The 19,317-nt window shown below is 54.8% G+C and overlaps 1 protein-coding gene across 1 annotated transcript; it reads left to right on the plus strand.

Moving 5' to 3' along the window:
* Nucleotides 1–3,861: 3,861 nt before the first annotated feature.
* Nucleotides 3,862–13,811, plus strand: PROC (protein C, inactivator of coagulation factors Va and VIIIa). Its single transcript, XM_060016972.1, has 9 exons — nt 3,862–3,932; nt 5,226–5,312; nt 6,609–6,775; nt 8,186–8,210; nt 8,330–8,467; nt 8,574–8,708; nt 10,626–10,774; nt 11,895–12,012; nt 13,112–13,811. The coding sequence occupies exons 1-9, from the start codon at nt 3,887–3,889 to the stop codon at nt 13,687–13,689; spliced, it is 1,443 nt and encodes a 480-aa protein (XP_059872955.1). The 5' UTR covers nt 3,862–3,886; the 3' UTR covers nt 13,690–13,811.
* The last annotated feature ends 5,506 nt before the right edge of the window (nt 13,812–19,317 follow it).

The following is a 19,317-nucleotide window of genomic DNA, read 5'->3' on the forward strand; positions in this document are numbered from 1 at the left end:
ACAGTTTTGCTCTTTCTTTCTTTTTTTTAACAGAAGTAAACATGTACTTACCACATGACTCAGATCCCATTCCTAGATATTTGCCCACAAGAAATGAAAACATATACCCACACAAAGACCTGTGCGTGAATGTTCTAGCAGTTTTATTTAATAATAGCCAAGAAGTGGCAAACGGATAGCAAATTGTGGTACCTCTGTATAATGGAAACTACTCAGCAATAAAAGGAAACTGCTGATACACACATCAACATGGATGAATCTGAAAAGCCTCATGTTGAATGAAAGAAGCCAGTTTTAAAAAGGCTACATACTGTAAGGATTCCATTTATACGCCATTCTACAAAAAACAACAGAAATCAGATCAGTGGTTGCCAGGGGCTGGGGGTGTTAAAAATGTCCCATTTAATTATTGTGCTGGTGGTTACACTATTACGGACATTTGTCAAAACAAACAGAACTGTTCATTCAAGAAGAGTGAATTTTACTGCATGTAAATTATACCTCAAACCTATTTTTTAAAAAAAGAATAATAATAATAAAAAAGAATGAAATAATGCCATTTGCAGCAACATGGATGAACCTAAGTGAGTCCGTGGATGGACTCACTAAGTGAAGTGAGTCAGACAGAGAAAGACAAATATCATGTGATATCACTTATATGTGGAATCTAAAAAAATGATGCAGATGAACTTGTTTATAGAACAGAAACAGACTCACAGACTTAGAGGGCAGGCTTGTGGTTGCCAAGGGGAAGAGGTGGGGGAGGGATTCAGTGGGAGGTTAAGACTGGCATATGCACGCTACTATATGTAAAACAGATAATCAACAAGGACCTACTGTATAGCACAGGGAACTATACTCAAGACGCTGTAATAACCTATTTGGGAAAAAAATCTGAAAAAGAATAGATATATGAATATGTATAAGTAAATCACTTTGCTGTGCACCTGAAACTAACACAACATTGTGAATCAACTATACTCCAATATAAAAGTAAAAGAAAAAGAATCAATGTGTCCTTGTGCTGTTGACATCATTTCCCCCGGGGGGTTTGATCCTCACCTTCTCTCTGGGATATTTGGGGAGCCCAAGAGAAAATTGTTGTCGATTAATCGATCACCTGTTAAGTCTCAGGCTCACCTTGTAGAAACTATTTGATCCTCATAACAACCACCTGAGGTGGATGCTATTCTTGGCCTCGTTTATGGAGTAGAAATTGGGGCCCAGGGAAGTTAAACACCCAGCCAGGAAGATGCCAAGATGAGGTTTAAACCCGCGTAAGCCTGACCCCAAAGATGAAGTTTTTGAACACCCCATTGCTGGATGCCGTCTGATAATTTTGACTTTCTGTTTCCCCACACACACACCTTTGCTTCTTGTTCCTTCACCTGGGTCCTCACAAATTCAGGGAATTCCCTGCACACAGAAGTCCTTCCTGTCTGTGGAAGGACGGGACCTTCCCTGCTTCAGGAAGGTGAGCCGGGTCTCCTGCGCTGGCAGCCAATGCGGAGGCCGTGATGCGGGCACCCGCACTGCGGCGCCCCAGGAGGCCAACAGGCGTAAAGAGCAAAAGGAGACCTCCTGGCCTCCGGACAGCCTTGCAGGCCTTTGCGGACCGCAGCACTGGTCACTCCTCCCAGTGCAGGTGCTCTGGCTCTTCTGGGTGCCAGTGGGCATCTGGGCTGGTTTGGAAGGGGGTGCCTCGGGCAGAGTCCCTTATTCTTGGTCAGGGCCCGTGGTGGACCCTACATAGACTTCACATGGAGCTGATCTCCTGGGCTAGGCTGGGGAGCAGGTGGGAGGCGAGGAGGTGGTGGGGAAGGGAAGATGGGCGGGAGTCCCTGTGAACACACACAGCGCCTTGCACTTGGCAGGCGGGGTGAGGGGTGGCAGGCGGTGGAGTGGAGGTGATGCCGCAGACCCATGGGGGAGGACCCTGGAGCAAGCACAGGGGTGCAGGAGGCATTTTCACACATTCCTCAGCTTGCAAGCCTCCCCTCTTGTGTGGTCAGGCACGTCGTCTCCATGCTTCCTACCCGAGTCGACAGGACGTGACTTCCCTTTTCCAAGCAGTGGCCCCAGACCCTACAAACAGCCGCTGGCTCCCCACTTCCTCGAGGCTCCATCCCAAACCCTGTCCCCTCCCCCTCCCCACCTGAGGGCCCTTCCTCTTTTAGCTGGGTCCTGCCTGCCCTCTGATGTCCAGCTGAAGCTCTGCGTCCTCCAGGCAGCCTTCCCTGACCATCCCACTTGTGCTGATTTCCCTCTCCTCGGAATTCCATAAGCGTCGCCATCTGCACCTGTCACCTGGCCTCCGCCCAGTGGGTCTGCCTTGTTAGACGGTCACCCTGTTCCTCTGGTCTTCTCCAGTGGGCCGTGTGGGCAGCACAAGGGCCTTGTACTCCACAGCCGGGCACGGTGCTGTACCCCAGTAGGAGGCGTCTGGTTGCAAGGAGACGTAAGGAAACAGGGGGTTTCCCAGGAGCACGGGGGGACCGCCATGAAGCCAACGGTAGGATATGCCCCGGTCACGACGAGGTAGGATGCTACCGCCCGCCCGCAGCCCACCCGCGACTCTCAGCCTCTGTCGGCACGTTCTACATCTTCCACCTCATCAGCCTCGGCTGCTTTAGTCGGAAACGTCAGTGCCTAGCCTCTGGCTTCAAAACCTGAGTCCAGGGACTTGCCTGGTGTTCCAGTGGTTAAGACTCCGTGCTTCCCCTGCAGGGGGCGCAGGTGTGATCCCTGGTCGAGGAACTAAGATTCCGCACGCTGCAAGGCGTGGCCAAAAAATTTAAAAATCTGTGAGTCCAGGGCTCACAGTGGAACGAGGCTCTGATGCCATACTCCTCGGGGCCGAGGGAGAGAATCTGATGGACTCCTGGGTCAGGGGACTTCCTGGTGCCGTCACCAGAGGCCAGCAGGGCAGGGTCACACGAGCCGTTCAGGGGCTGGGAGTTTGAGGAGTTTGGTCAAGTCCTCCAAGGAGGGAGTGGGGTTTGGGGGTTTCCCGGTACAGGAAGGAAGATACAGAATAAATGCTGACAGACCGCAGGGCCAGGGCAGAGGCTCCAGGTCGAACCCTTTACTTCTGCTCCTGCCTTTTGTGGCAAACCGGTCAAGAACTGACTGCAGCCTTTTCGGAATCCTGTTTATTTTTCTCACTTGCTCACAGAAGTGGCCAAGAGGTGCTGGGAAGACCCGAGTTCTAATCCAGGCCCGCCACTTACCAGCTCCGTGAATTTGAGCAAGTGACAAAAGATTTCTGAGCGTCCTCATCTGCAAATAGTCGACTATCTGGGAATAGTCGTGTGCAGTCGTGTGTGCGTGTGTGTGGGCTTGGGGGGCAGTTACCGGAGCGGCTGGAGCTGAGAGTTTAGCCGAGTGCTTGGCACCCACGTGGTAGGGACCCTGAGAGGCGTATCTTTTCATGTTTTACATCAAACCTTCATGATGTAATCAGGATGGCCGGCCATTGAGTAATTAACAATGTTTCTTTTCTTTTACGCTGACACATAAAATAGATGCATCTTATAACTAATGGCATCCTAGATTTGGGGAAATATCATTACCGGTTGTGCTGATCTGAGGCAAACCGCAGTATCTCCGGGTAAAAATGCCCCCATCAGCTAAAGGGGGACAACGTCCCTCCTTCAGCCAGCTGCTTTGAGGCTAAAATGAGGCCGCGTCTGTAGACAGTTTTGACGTCGCCCACCCCTTCCCTCCTTCCCTCCTGCAGGCACCACTGATGGGCACAGGTGGGCTTGGGGCACACAGAGCGGTCCTGAGCCGGGAACTTGTTTGTTTGTCTGTGGAGAGGGAGGCCTCAGCACCAAGGGCCAAGCAAATATTTGCAGTTATGGATTAACTCGAGGTCCAGGCTGTCATGGCGGCAGGAGGGCGACCTTGCAGTTTCTCGGCGGTCCACCCCAGTAAGTCCCCTTCGAGGCAGGTCTGTGAGGGGGGCCGGAGGAGGGTGAGCAGGGCTGAAGGTGGACTCTTCTAGCCAGGGTTTGAGAGGCTGGCTGGAGCTTGGGGTAAAGGAAATCTGGGCTCTGCTGCCGGCCAGGCCAAGGCTCTGGCTGGCATTCCTCAGGCTGGGGTGCCATGGCTCCCAGGGGCCTTCCTCCCAGACTTTGAGGGAAGTGGAAGTCGGCTGAGGGCCTCCAGACCCCAGAGCCATCGCCAGAGGCAGCTTGGAACCCGGAGCCCTCCAGGCTCCCCACCACAGCCTCACCTCTACTTCTAAACCCTTTAAACAAATGTCAGCCTCAGAGGGAGTCGGCAAAGTGGAACATGAGGTTAGACGGGGAGGGGGGTGCCGGTGGGGCAGCCTGGGGGGCAGCGGCGGCTCCTAGGTTTCCGGCCAGCAGGGCTACCTCTGTGGCCTTGTGGTGCGCCTGGTGGTTTGCGGCAGGGGTTAAGGTTCCAGGCCTGGAGCCACACAGGCCTGAGCTCAAGCACTAGCTCGTCCGCTTCCTGGCTGTGGGGGTTTAATAAGCGATTTCTCTCCTGTGAGCCTCAGTCCCCCCCTCTGTGAAATGGGGTGACAACATTAATACCTCCCTCTTGGGTGGTGGTGAGCCTTCGCTGAGATAATAGTAGCTCGTGCTTACTGAGCATTTGCTATGTGCAAACGTATTCAACAGCTTTATGTAGATTAACTCATTTAATTCTCACAATAACCCTCTGAGGCAGAAATACAGTTTTTCCACCCGTTTTACAAATGAGGCAACTGAGGGGCAGTTAGGGATCTCGTCCGACAATCCTGTCCTGGAGCTGGGATTTGCACCAGGCGCTCTGACTTGGTGGCCTGTCCTCTGAACCATGTCCAAATTTCTTGAAAGACACCGTGACCGTCCAATAAATGTCAGTTATTATTCTTAACCTGGCCTTTAGATCAGCAGAGGCGTCAGCCCCGAATCCTCACCCAGGGAGGGCAGGAACGTTCTGGGTGCACCTGCCCATCGCCCTTCTGGGCCGAGTCCCCTTTGATCTTCACCGGGTCGCTGCCCCTTCCACTTCCTGTCTTCACCCTGCAGGCTCGGGTCGTGTGACCTTAGCCCCATATAGACAAGGGGACCGAGGCGCCACGTGGGTGTCTGAATAGTAAACAGGGACCCCCGACCCCAGCTTTTGCCCTGGCGATCCCACCCGGGGCCGGGGCAGGGGGCAGAGCGGGGGCTGGCGTGGCTGCCGGAAGCTCAGAAGTCCTCCTCAGACAGGTGGCAGCAACTTCAGAATGTGGCGGCTTACAGGCCTCTTACTGTTCGTGACCATCTGGGGAGTTTCCAGCGCACCAGCTCCTCCCGGTAAGGCCACTCTCCCACCCCCTCCTCGGGACCCTCGGGGTCTTCACACCTTTCACCGTCTCCCCTGAGCCTCAGGGCGAGAGGAGATGAGAGGCGGACCTGAGGGAACAGGGATAAATTAACCGAGGGGAACACAGCGGCAGGCCGCAGCTCAGGGGCTGAGTCCTGTGGCGATGGCAGGGAGCCCCCGGGGTCGCGGGGTCACGTCCTTCCTCCTACCTGGGGGGTTGGTCACAGAGTCCCCTGGGTCCCCCCACTCCACCGTTCGCTCCCTCAACTGTGAGAGCGCCAGGCCCCGCTGCCATGCAAACTGCCCCAGAGCAGCCTGTCCTCCTAAAATGCTCATCTGCTGGCCGCTACCCTGCCCCAACCCCTCCCCTGGTCCCCACGGCCAGGGGACCAGGATGTGGAGAGGAGGAGGCCCGCGGGACAGCTGTGCTGCCTGGTTTCTTAGGCGGCCCTCCCCCCACACCTCCTGCAGCCACCGTGGGCTCTTTCTTCCATTTATGCCTCTTCCTGAGCTGCTCTGTCTTCCTGGTGGCCCTTCCTCCCCACTCCCAGCCCCGGTTCCCACCTGCGGTCCTCTTGGCTCCTATGTCCAGACTCAGTCTGGCACATCTTCCTTTCCTGAGGATGCCCTTCCTGGTCCCGGCACCCTCGAGCCTCTCTTGCTCACTCCCCTGCTTTGGTCCCTCCACCCCAGCTGTCCCCCTGCCCCCAAGGCAGACACCTCTCAGAGCCCAGGAGACATTTGGTGATGCTCCCCGGGTGGCAGGTCTGCCTTGTCCAGGTGTGCCTGCCCTAGGGGAAGGGCGTGGGAAATGCTCCATGAGGGGGACGGGAGGAGGGGAGGGCAGGGAGGATGGAGGGACGGCTTCACGACGGGGTTGCACCAGGTGTATCTGGAGAACGAGGCCCACTTACCTTTGCAGTATAATAATAACAGCAGCAGCACATGGCATTTGTCACTGGCCGCTCATTTCCGTACTAAGTGTTTTACGTGATTATCCCATCCTCATTTTTTGATGAATAAACTGAAGTTTAGAGGGGTAAAGACATGGGCTCAGGGTCACACGGAGGTCGGGCTGGGCTCGGAGGGAGGGAGGTCTGTCGGCCTCAGTGCACGCACCCTGAATGGTCAAGTGTCCTGTCCTCCGATGGCCGGCCCCCTGCTTCGGGAGGAGGAGAGGGTATCGGTACCTGGAATTATAATCCTGAGGGACCCAAGACGAAAACCTCCCCAGGGACTCGCCAGCCAGGCCCCCCACCAACGCGAGCTCCCTGTCTCCCTCCCAGACTCAGTGTTCTCCAGCCACCGGCGTGCCCACCAGGTGCTGCGGATCCGCAAACGCGCCAACACCTTCCTGGAGGAGCTGCGGCCCGGCAGCCTGGAGCGCGAGTGCACAGAGGAGACCTGTGAATTTGAGGAAGCTCGGGAGATTTTCCAAAACATGGAAGACACAGTAAGGCCGCCCGACTGGGTGCAGAGCGTGAGGCTCAGGGGTGGGACCTGGAGCGGCAGCCGGGGGCCCCTTGGGGGTCCTGGGAAGCGGTGGGCACCAGCCCCTTACCCTCCCAGCTTGCCAGGGGTGCAGCAGTGGAGTGAACAGCCCTATGGTCTTGGCCAGGGCACGTGGGACTCCAAGAAACAGAACTCTGCAATGAGCGCGAGAAGCGTCTGGGGAAGCCTTAGGCAGGGATTCCCACCCAATCCCACTGGAGGTAGCTCAGTCCCCCTCTCCACCTGTGACTGGCCACCCCAGCCTCCCCTCTTCTCCCTCCCTCTGATCCAGAGGCCAGCACCCCTGCTTCCACCCTGCTGACCAGGTGACCCAAGACTCCCTGATGTCTGGGCACACACACTCACTCTGTGCCTTAGACACTCCAGGGGTGAAACCTGATTGCTCAGGGGATCCAAGGAAAGGGTCTGTGTCCTCTCTGGCCCCCAGGGCCCTGCGGTGGTGGCCCTGAGGTGGTAGGATGCGCTCGGTAAGAGAGGTGTTCCTGATACAAGGCTCAGACCCCCTCCAGCACCCAGAGCTCACTTTAGCGACTAGGAGCTGGGGGTCGTGCCACCACCTGGGTCCCCTTCAAGCTGTCTGTAGGCATGCCCTTCCCACTCAGCTCTCACAGCTGAAGGCGGAGCTCTGGGTGGCTTCCTCTCTTGCCCTCAGCCCCCATCTCCACTGCCTCTTCCCCCAAATGGCCTCCTCAGCAGATGCCAAGATGATTTTCGGCAGGCACAGCCTGGGCACATCACACCCCTCCGGTGCCTCCCCCCCCCCACCCAGGGTCTCCCAGGCCAGCAGGGGGGCTTTCGGCCTGGGCATCAAGCAGTGGATCTCAGGGAGTGGTGGTCCCAGCCCAGCAGCAGAAGTGCCACCAGAGAGCTGCTTAGAAAAGCAGACTTTCTGAACCGGCAAAAGCCGTGTCTCACACACACGATGTCCTGCTCGTCACCCAGCTCTGAGGCCAGGCTCAGGGAAAGAGCAGACGCCCGGTGCCTGGAGGGATGGAGCTGGAAGCAGGCAGAGCACCCTGGGGGTGGGGGGTGGGATTTGGGTCCCTTCCTTTGCAGAGGCTGCTGGGGTAGCAGCCAGCGCCCAGAGGACGCTTCCAGCTGCACGGGTGGGAAACGGGGGGCGGGTTTGGGATGTGGGGTGGAGATGGGCAGAGGGGCAAGGAGCCTGGCTTTTCTCAGGGTGCAGCTGCCCAGAGGCTGGGGTTGACCCCTCTTTGTGTGGAAGCCCTTCCCTTCCCTGCCCGCTTAGATGCTGCCTGCCGGACCTGGGCCAGCCCGGGGAGGGGCCCCGGGGGCTCCCCATCTACACAGGTGGGCTGACGGCCCCTGACACCGCCCCTTCTCCCCGCAGATGGCCTTCTGGTCCAAGTACCACGGTGAGTGCGCTCCAGACCCCTGGCCGCGGTGCCCGTGCCCCTCGAGGTCTCTGGGCCGCTGGGGGCACGGGGACGGGGCCGGCGGACCCCCGTGATCCCCTCCTTACCCCTCGTCACAGACGGGGACCAGTGCGCGGCGCCGCCGCCGGAGCACCCGTGCGACAGCCCGTGCTGCGGGCGCGGCACGTGCATCGACGGCCTGGGCGGCTTCCGCTGCGACTGCGCGCAGGGCTGGGAGGGCCGCTTCTGCCTTCAAGGTGAGGGGCGGCGGGCGGCGGGCCAGGGAGCTCCCCGGGGCCGGGGGCGGGGCCGGGCGCGCAGAGCGCCGCGCTCTCTCGGCGCCCTCCTGCCGGTCCCCTGCAGAGGCTCGCTTCTCCAACTGCTCGGCGGAGAACGGCGGCTGCGCGCACTATTGCTTGGAGGAGGAGGGCAGGCGCCACTGCCGCTGCGCGCCCGGCTACCGCCTGGGGGACGACCACCTGCTCTGCGAGCCCAAGGGTGAGCCGCAGATGGGGGACAGCACGGGGCGCCCGGGCGGTGAGCAAGCCACAGGGCCGAGTCCCAGGCGAAGGAGACGGGCCGCCCCAACGGGGAGGGAGGGTGCCCTCGCCGGGTCCCCTGCCCGCTCTTGCCCTCGCCCGCCCGCCTTCCTCCAGGGGCCGCTGCCCACTCTGGGGGCGTGGCCTGGAGCAAGAACCCGGAGGTAGCGCATCTCCCCAGGGAGGAGCGGATGGGGCGGGCACGCCTCCAGCGTCCTCATCTCTCTTGACGGCTTTATTTCCGCCTTCACCTCTGGCTTCTCTGAGGAGAGACAGGAACCGTGATTCTGCCTCCTCTTCTACTTTCCTTTTTATACATTGAAATTTCTATCGGATTTATATACTTACGCAACAGTCGGAGTTTCACAACTCTTACCATGATTTCAGCAGGTTGTTCCTCCGTGTGGATCTTCTTGCATTCACTGTGCAGCGCCCGTTTCATGTGGAAATGCGTGTCTTCTATCTCTAGGAACATTTCTGTAGTTATTTCCTTGATGACCTGCCCTGTGCTTTCTCTGTTCTCTCTTTCTGCACCTCCTAATCAGATCTCTTTCCCCGGATTGATCTTCTAGTTTTCTTATCACATTATCTCTTCTAGTTTCCGTATCTTTGACTTTGTGTTCTCCTTTCAGGGAACTTTCCACAACTTTATATTCCCGTCCTTTTACTGAAAAAAAAAGCCAACTATTCCTTTTAAAGTAATTAGAGATTGACAGGAAGGTGCAAAGAAATGCCTGGTGGACCTGTTGGCTGGTGGGCTTTTCTGTGAGACCATCTGAAGGCCCAGGTCACTGGCAGAACCCCTATTGCCCAGATTCTTAGGTCTTTAGGCTTTTTTCTGAGAGTAATCCTCCAAGTTCATGCTTGGGTGGTCCCAGCCTGGCTTCCAGCCCCCTGGGGAGAGTAGGGGGAGAGGAACTGGCATCTGCCCCATCTGCAGATGTCTGCGTGACTCTCTCTGGTCAGCCTTGCGTGTCACTGTTTCCTGTGGCGGTGCCTGGAGTCCCCAGGTCTCTGGTTCACCGTCTGCGAAGAATACACCTAGGGTCTTCTGCAGGGGTCAGAGAGGAGAGTCAAGCCACTGATGAGGGCTCTAGCAGTTTCCTTGACAAGCTCTCAACCTTCCTGCTGTAGCCCCACCTGCACAGCTTCTTCAGAGACACGTGGAGGCTTCCTGGGCGTTTGTGTTGCCAAGCAGCCTGCTCCCTGCGTCTCCTACCACTGGCTGAGGTTTCGGCTTTCTCAGTCGGCCAAGGCAGTTACCATGTCCCTCTGCTGTCCAGCTTCTGGAATCTTGGTGCTGTTGTTTCCTCTCCCTTTTCTGTCACTAGGCGATCCCCCTGCTGATGGTTTCCCACTGCTTCTCGCGAGTCTAAGTCTCCCATCGCAGCCTGAATGGCCCTGGCCCGCCTCCCAGCCCTCACTTCTGCTCAGTGCTCTCTCCTCTGGGCTGGAGCTCACAGCCGTGCTCAGAGCCACTCTGCGGCTCTCTGGGCGTGTCCACCTCCTCCTCCCCATAAGTCCTTACCTCTGTTAGGAGCTCGGCAGTATCCCAGTGCTGAGACCTTACTTGTGCATCTCAGGGATTACTCCCAACAGCCCTGGGGTGTCCCAACTCTGAGAACTTTAACGACCTGCCCAAGGGCGCACCGCTAGGTAGAGATGCTGCTTGGTCTGACTCTTGCCATTAAGTGGCGCTGTTCGTTAACCGACTGACTATCCCGAGGGGCTTTGCAAGTTGATAGAATTGAGCGTCTGAGCATCATTTATCCTACAAGGCAGCAAAGGAGGCTGCTGGCAGGAGGGGGACGGAGATGGGAGGGCAGTCTCGGGAGCAGTACCCAGCAGGCACTCAGCAGCCTCCCCCTGCCTTCAGTGACGTTCCCTTGTGGGAGGCCAGGGAAGCGAATGGAGAAGAAACGCAAGAACTTGAAACGTGACACAGACCAAGTAGACCAAGAAGGCCAATTAGATCCACGGCTCATCAGTGGGCAGGAGGCCGGATGGGGAGAGAGCCCCTGGCAGGTGAGAGGAGAGAGAGGCAGCGGCTCACCAGCTGGGTCAGGAGTCACTGAGCCCACCCAGTTCCTGCTCAGGAGGCACCAGTGGGAAGGGAAGTGCAGCCTTTGCTTGGGGTGGGGGTGGGGGGCGGCGGCAGTGCTAAGGGTGGAGGGTTCCAGGGAAAGATGGTGCTAACCCGATGGGAGAGGAGCAGCCGGGTAGGGTGGGCTGGGCACCGGGGGCCAAGGGGGAATGTGCAGGAAGGAGAGGTATAGCTTTTAAAAAGAGCTGGAAAGATAATGCTCTGCTGGTGGTATTTGAGGCAGAAGCCTGGCTGAGGGGAGCGGTGTTCTGCGTGGGAAAGGGCTGGGAGGGAGGGTTGTCCTCTGCCCCGCCATGGGAGCTAACACTTATTTGGTCCCCATCTCTGCCAGGCACTGGGTCGGGGCGGCGGGGGGGATTGTCCAGAGATCAATAAGCGGGGGTGATGGGGGGCTTCCCTGGTGGCGCAGTGGTTGAGAGTCCGCCTGCCGATGCAGGGGACACGGGTTCATGCCCCGGTCCGGGAAGATCCCACATGCCGCGGAGCGGCTGGGCCCGTGAGTCATGGCCGCTGAGCCTGCGCGTCCGGAGCCTGTGCTCCGCAACGGGAGAGGCCACAACAGTGAGAGGCCCACGTAACGCAAAAGAAAAATTAAAAAAAGCAGGGGACTGGCAGGTCTTGGGGAGCTCACAGCCCCCAGGAGATTCAGGCTCCTAAACACATGGTAACCCAATGGGACCAGAGCCGGCTGACAGCACAGGGACTGAGGGAACCTGGAGAGGGCTCCCAAGGCAGCCTGGGGGCCTCAAAGGCTTCTCAGAGGACTCGACGAGCAGCCTGAGCCCCCGACGGTGAGGAGAACTCTCCGGATGCTGCTGAGGATGGTTATAGGAACAGCACAGGCAAAGGCGGGGAGATACCCTGGAACGGGCAAACTCCATCAAACGTGCAGAAAAGAAAATGCCAAAAAAGTCCATGCCCGTGTGACCAGGGAAGACCTATTTAGGCAGCTAGTGCCTGGGGCTGTGCTGAGAGCGGGGGCCCTGACGTGGAGCTGTCAGAAGGCCGTGTGGTGCCGTCACTGCCCACCCCCCATTACAGGTGATCCTGCTGGACTCGAAGAAGAAGCTGGCCTGCGGGGCGGTGCTCGTCCACGTCTCCTGGGTGCTGACAGCGGCCCACTGCTTGGACGACCGCAGGAAGCTCATCGTCAGGCTAGGTGCGGGCTGGAACCAGGCCGGAGGGGTGGCCCAGACGGGCTGGCCGGGTGGGGAGCCTGGTCTCCGGGGTGCTTGAGCAAGACGACACCAGGGCCGCACAGAAGGCATCTGGGGGGAAGAGGCCCGTGTGCTCCCACCCCGCCACTCCTGTGGCGGCATTTTAGACACAATGACACCAGGTAGTTTGCACGGAAGGGATTCTCTTCGAATCTGGTGCCCAGGTGCTTACACACGTGTGTTTGCCAGCGAGGAGGTTACACACATACTTGTGTCTTCACTCTCACTATGTGGAGTGGCCATGTGTGTGGACCTGCAGCACCCTGGGGTGCAGGGCCACGCGTCACACAGGGTGACAGGGATGGACCGTGCAGCGGGGGCCCTGGCATCTGGCACAGCAGCCAGCCGCCTCCCCGCAACAGCCCAGGGCTCCCCGAGCCTAGACCCCACTCTCTACCAATTTCTGGGGGGCGAGGGTTCTCTCACTCCAATCTTTATGCAAAAAAAAAAAAAGAGGCAAAGATCCGTACTGAGAGTGAATGACCAGATTCACACACCCTGCCATCACGCCCAGCACAAGCAGAGGCCAGTGGCCTCCAGCGGGGCTGGGCTTGGAGGCAGAGCCATCACCCCCCCTTTCCAGGAACCAGCAGCCTCGCCTGAGAAGACCTTGTGTCTTGTGTGTGGTCCAGATCTTTCTTCCCTGGTGGAGCCTGTGTCCGGCTGGCTGCTCCTGCCCTGCCCCCATCTTGGCAGGTGTCCCATGTTCTCTTTGCGGCTCTGGTCTGTGTCCCAGGTCTCCAGGGAGCTTCAGGCTTCCCTGCTGACTGCCCACCGCCGGTCACTTCCCAGGCCTCACTGCTCCGTCTATGAGCCAGTCCTGAATTCAGACCAGCGTTCTGCCCCTTTAGGACTGACACTCACGGGCTGTTACCCTTGATAGGGACCATGTGGCCCAGGACAGTGCCGGGCATACGTGGTGACCACTCCTGCTGTCCCTCCACGAGGGCCTGCAGGAGCGTGGCAGCCACGTTGGCTTCAGGAGGCCCCAGGGGAGGGAGGCTCTCCCAAGCCCACTCTGACAGCCCCTCTGCCCTGCAGGGGAGTATGACCTGCGGCGCTGGGAGAAGTGGGAAGTGGACCTGGACATCAAGGAGGTGTTTGTCCACCCCAACTACACCAAGAGCACCAGTGACAATGACATCGCGCTGCTCCACCTGGCCCAGCCCGCCACTCTCTCGCAGACCATTGTGCCCATCTGCCTCCCAGACAGTGGCCTGTCGGAGCGCGAGCTCACCCAGGTCGGCCAGGAGACGGTGGTGACAGGCTGGGGCTACCGCAGCGAGGCCAAGAGAAACCGCACCTTCGTCCTCAACTTCGTCAGGGTCCCCCTGGTCCCGCACAATATGTGCGTTCTGGCCATGCAAAACAAGATCTCCGAGAACATGCTGTGCGCCGGCATCCTGGGGGACTCGCGGGATGCCTGTGAGGGCGACAGCGGGGGGCCTATGGTTGTCTCCTTCCGCGGCACCTGGTTTCTGGTGGGCCTGGTGAGCTGGGGCGAGGGCTGCGGGCGCCTCAACAACTACGGTGTTTACACCAAAGTCAGCCGTTACCTCGACTGGATCCACAGCTACATCAACGCTAAGGAGGCCCCCCTCGAGAGCCAGGTGCCTTAGCGTCTCCCCACTTGTGTCTGGACCCCAGAGGACACCCTTGGACGGGGGCTGGGTTGTTGAATGGCCAAGATGTTGGACATTAAAAAGGGCATGGAGCAAGCACAGCAGCTGTGGATCTGTCTGTCTTTCCGACCCTTTTCTGGGCTGTTTTGGAGGGAAGTATTTTTGGGGCATCTACTGCACGCCCCACACTTTATGAACTGGATCTTATTTACCTTCCACAACAGCTACTCTGTGGGGTAGGAAGGAGCAGACCCAAGGTTTGCGGCGTCTAAAGCCGGTAAAGTTCGGGGAAGCTCGCTTTATGAAACAGAATAAAAAATGGGACTACAAAACTGGGAGAGTCCCTCCCAGGGCTTTGGAAGGGGCCCGTGTGAGTCAGGGATCCTGACGGTAAAGCCAGCTCTGAAGGTAGAGACTGCAGCTCCTATTATGGGGGAAGAAGCTGAGGTTCAGGAAGGTTTGCATTGTGGAGCCAAAACTCAAACTTGGTTTGACTCCTAAGCCAGGGCCCTTCAGGCCGCCCCCCACGCTTCCTGCTGGCTCTGGAGGCCAGCATCAGCCTGTGCGGGGAGGAGCCAGAGACGCAGAGGGGTTGGTTCAGCCCAGAAGGAACTCACGCTGTAGGTGTGGGGAAGCTATTTAAGAACAATGCCGGGCTTCCCTGGTGGCACAGTGGTAGAGAGCCCGCCTGCTGATGCACGGGACACGGGTTCGTGCCCTGGTCCGGGAGGAGCCCACGTTCCGTGGAGCGGCTGGGCCCGTGAGCCATGGCCGCTGGGCCTGCGCGTCCGGAGCCTGTGCTCCGCAGCGGGAGAGGCCGCAACAGTGAGAGGCCCGTGTACCGCCAAAAAAAAAACAAAAAACACAAAAGAACGATGCCACACAATCGTGAATAGTGGTAGGCTATTGACTCTGTCTTGACCTGGCCTTAAAGGCATAACTGAGGGAAATCAGTAAGGATGCACCCAACAACAGGGGAGAGTGGTGACACAGCCGAGGCAATTAGTCTAAAGTCATTAAATGTGTGACTCGCAAGTCACTTCTGTTCTCTGGGCAAATGGAAAGATTAGATGGAAAGCAGTGGTGCTCAACCTTCAGCGTACTTTTGAATCTCCTGGGGGCTGGGGGTGTGGGTGAGGGCTTTCAAAGACATCTACATCCAGTTTCACCCACAGAGATACTGGTTTAGTTGACTTAGGGTGGGGAACAAAAACACTGATATTTTTTAAACTCCCCAGGTCATTTTAATGTGTGGCTATGGTTGAAAGCCACTGGACAAAAGGAACTTTCAGGACCTTTTCTGCTTGGGCAGGTGCCAAGACGCTCAGGGCCAATGAGGATACAGAAAGTAGAGCACAAATCAGTCAGCGGTACGGGAGGCCTTGACTTATGATTACATCCCTCTTGTTGGAGCCACAGCTGCTGCTTACAGACCAGGGCGGACACCAGGACCCACTGAGTCCTGTACGTGCAACACAAGGAAAGAGGCGTGGCTGAGAAGGAGGCAGCAGGATCTGTCTCCTTAGGGCCTGGGAAAGGGTAGGTGGGACTGCTTGGAGGTGGAAGGAAGCCAGGCCTGGGGCTGGAACCATCTGCTGATCAGTGCCTAAGGCCAGTGTCCCCAACACTTGCAGTGGGACACGATGGATTGAAAGAGTGACCGCATGCTGAGGTCTTTGCCCTTGTTAAAGATTCCCCAGGTGAGTCTCCTGTCAAGGTGGTGAACTAGTGTGGGAGAGAGAACTTCTGGCATCCCAGCCCGAAGAGATCTGCTGACCTGTTCTCCAGGTAAACTAGTGACAACCATTAAAACAAACAAACAGATAAAGTCTCTGGAAACGGTCCTAAGAACAACCAAAACAAGAACAAAAATACAATTTTTAAAGCAACATAAGAAAACTTGATCTGTCCATAGAAAGCAAAGAAGGAGAATAAAAGTCAATGAGAAGCACGTAAAAATCAATGGTATTTCTACATGTTAACAATGAACATGTGGAAACCAAAATTCAAACCACAATACCACTTCCAATCACTCTAAAGAAAATGAAGTACTTAGATACACATATAACAAACATGTACCAGATCTGTGTGATGACACTTACAAAATGCTAAAGAAGACCTAAATACATGGAGAAACAATGGAAGACTCAACACAGTAAAGATGTCAATTTTCCCAAAATTGAGCTATAGGTTTAACACAATTCATAGAAAAATCTCAACATGATGTTTTTGTAAACAAGCTTACTGTTTTATATATATATATATGTGTATATATATATATATATATATATATGGAAAGGCAAAGGACCTTGAGTAGCTAAAACACGTTAGAAAAAGAAGAACAAATTAGGAGAAATCATTCTACCCAGTGTCATGGATTATAATCTAACTACAGTGAACAAGATTGTGTGGTATTGGTGGAGGGAGAGACACATAGATGAATGGAATGGAATAGAGAATCCAGAAATAGACTCACACAGCCATGGCCATCTGATTTGTTTTTACAAAGATGCAAAAGCAATTCGATGGAGGAAGGAGACCCTTGTCAACACATGGTGCTGGTACGATGGGGCATTGACAAGCCAAAAAATGAACACAAAAATTATACAAAAATTAACTCAATATGGACTAACATATAAAAACTATAAAATGAAACAAGAAGAAAGTACAGTTAATGGAAACTATGGAGTAAGATGGAAATAATAAGGGTAAATGTAACTGGGTTAAACTTATCAATAAAAAGAAAGAACTTTCAGAATAAAAAATAAACCTGACAATATATTATTTACAGACAGTGTAAAAACAAAAAACAATGAAAGACTGAAAATAATATTAGAAATTCCACATTGCTTTGAATGAAAAGAAAGCTAAGATAGTGATTTTAATAACTGATAAAATGGCAATCAAGGAAAAAATATCACAAATAACAAGGATGGACATTAAATACTGATAAAAGAATCAATCATGTATAAAGGTATAATCATGATAAAATAACATATGCCTCTAACAATGTAACCTCAAAATATTTATAAGCCAACAATTGATAGAAGTGCAGGGAGAAATAAGCAATTGTATATGGAAATTTAAAAGAACTCTCTCAAAACCAATAAATTAAACAGGTTAAAAAATAAATGGGGGCTTCCCTGGTGGCGCAGTGGTTGAGAGTCCGCCTGCCGATGCAGGGGACACGGGTTCGTGCCCCGGTCTGGGAAGATCCCACATGCCGTGGAGCGGCTGGGCCCGTGAGCCATGGCCGCTGGGCCTGCGCGTCTGGAGCCTGTGCGCCACAACGGGAGAGGCCTCAACAGTGAGAGGCCCGCGTACCACAAAAACAAAACAAAACAAAACAAAAAAACCCATAATGAGGTATCACCTCATATCTGTTAGAATGGTTATCATCAAAAAGACAAGAAATAACATGTGTTGGCAAGGATGTAAAGAAAAAGGAACACTTGTGTACTGTTGGTGGGAATGTAAATTGGTGCAGCTACTATGGAAAAACAGTATCGACGATGCTCAAAAAATTAAAAATAGAACTACCGTATGAGCCAGCAATTCCATTTCTGTGGATTTATCCAAAGGAAACGAAAACACTAACCCAAAAAGATACACACACCCCCAGGTTCATTGCAGCATTATTTACAATAGCCAAGACATGGAAACAACCTAAGTTCCATCACTGGATGAATAGATAGAGAAAATATGAGACAGGTAGGTAGATAGCTAGATATGAGATAGAAATATAAAATGCGATATATACACACACCATGGGGATGTAATGTACAGCACGGTGACTATAGTTAATAATACTGTATTATGTATTTGAAAGTTGTTAAGAGAATAGATCTTAAATGTTCTCATCACAAGGAAAAAAAACTAACTGTGTGGTGATGGATGTTAACTAGACTTATATATACTGCAAATATATACAAATATCGAATCATTATTTTGTACACCTGAAACGAATATAATGTTACACGTCAATAATATCTCAATTAAAAAAATAAAGAAAAGGGAGGGAATTAGGAAGTATTTTATTTTAAGCTAATAAATTTGAAAACATGCATGAAATAGATACAATACTGAAAAAATACAAAATATGAATGCTGATGCAAGAAGAAAATTGAAGTGGTGAAAGCCATTCCCACTTCCCCTCAAAGGCTTCAGCCGCATGTTGTTTTTGTGTGTGTGAGTTCTACCAAACTTTTAAAAACATATTTATTTATTTGGCTGCATTGGGTCTTCGTTGCAGCTCACCGGCTCCTTAGTTGCGGCATGCAAACCCTTAGTTGAGGCATGCATGCAGGATCTAGTTCCTGGACCAGGGACCGAACCCGAGCCCCGTGCATTGGGAGCACGGAGTCTTTACCACTGCACCACCAGGGAAGTCCCTACCAAACTTTTAAAGAACAGAAAGTTCCCATCTTAAACAAGTTTGCTCCCCAAAGTGAGCAAAACAGTGCAACAGGTGCCCGGCTCATTTTACAGTTAGTGCCTCAGTCATTTCCCAGTTGCTGGCCTAGGACTCGCTGAGGTAAGCTCCTCCCTCCCCTCCTTTCCTTCATGCAAATCCAGGACTGATGGTCACAGTAACTAAAACCTTTTCAGAGAAGGGGAAGGTCAGCCAAGGCTGAAGTCAGCTGTGAAAGTGGAAGAGTTCAGTTTTCCAGTGGAAGCTGGCCACGCAGAGAATCCGAGGCTGGGGCTGCTGGAGCGAGGGGCTGGGGGTTCTGCCTCCTGAGGAGCCCTCCAACCCAGCTTCACCTGGAAGGACAGATGGGAAACTGCCAACCAAAGTGAGGCCAAAGGACCACAGTGAGCTGGGGGGAGACGGCAGGGCGCTGGCAGGAGCTGGGAGGCAACAGTCCAGGAACAGGCGGGCCAAGTCTCAGGGGAGGCCAGGAGAGCCTGGGTGGCAAGACGGGCCCCAAGGGCTGTCCCGGGAGAGGCCACAGGTCAGGGTGACGGTGGCCATATTGAATACTTTCACTGCAGCTGACCGTGTGATGGAAATCTCACGCCAACCAGAGGGGCGAACTGCTGAGGGTCCCCGTTTTGATGAAGAGGAAAGAGGCTAGAGGGGATGCCTAAGTTGTCCCTATCGGGGGAGTCCGGCTGGGGGTGTGGTTGGCTCCAAAGTCCCTGCTCTGTCCTCTGTGACACGGAGCCAGGTCACAGGTGAAAGAGGAGTCATGGACGGTTGGGCAGTGGCAGGACCTGGGCTCTGTCAATATTTGGGATGGTTCAATCATTAGCCAACTTCAGCCTTGTCCCTTGGTAGACTCCCCAGGGCAGGTGCTGGGCCAGGCCTGGCCCTGGCTGCAGCCCTTGGAGACTAGAGCCCTGAGCCCACCCTGCCAGCCCTCTGGGGGCTCCATGGGGCTTCTCCAGGGTTGGACATGGAGGGGCGGGCAGCTGGCAGTGGCCGCCCTCTGCTCCGCGTGGTTGGTGGTATCCCCACCTGTCCCCACCCACAGGGCTACAGTCCTGTCTCGGCGGCCAAGTGAGCACGCGCTTAGGATGCTAAAACAACTGGGAAATTGAGCTTGAAAGTAATCTGTCAAGAGAAAAAAAAAGGCATTGAAGGTAGTCATCATGGGAAAGGCAGAATTTTGATGGACTTAA

This window comes from Delphinus delphis, chromosome 7 (assembly GCF_949987515.2).
Source record: "Delphinus delphis chromosome 7, mDelDel1.2, whole genome shotgun sequence".
In the NCBI taxonomy this organism is placed as follows: domain Eukaryota; kingdom Metazoa; phylum Chordata; class Mammalia; order Artiodactyla; family Delphinidae; genus Delphinus; species Delphinus delphis.

Excerpts from the sequence above, each read along its gene's own strand:
- PROC (XM_060016972.1), top strand. The coding sequence starts at position 3,887 with ATGGCGGCAGGAGGGCGACCTTGCAGTTTCTCGGCGGTCCACCCCA. Across the intron at positions 8,468-8,573 it reads GGGCCGCTTCTGCCTTCAAG|AGGCTCGCTTCTCCAACTGC; the intron begins GTGAGGGGCGGC and ends GGTCCCCTGCAG. Across the intron at positions 8,709-10,625 it reads CCTGCTCTGCGAGCCCAAGG|TGACGTTCCCTTGTGGGAGG; the intron begins GTGAGCCGCAGA and ends CCCTGCCTTCAG.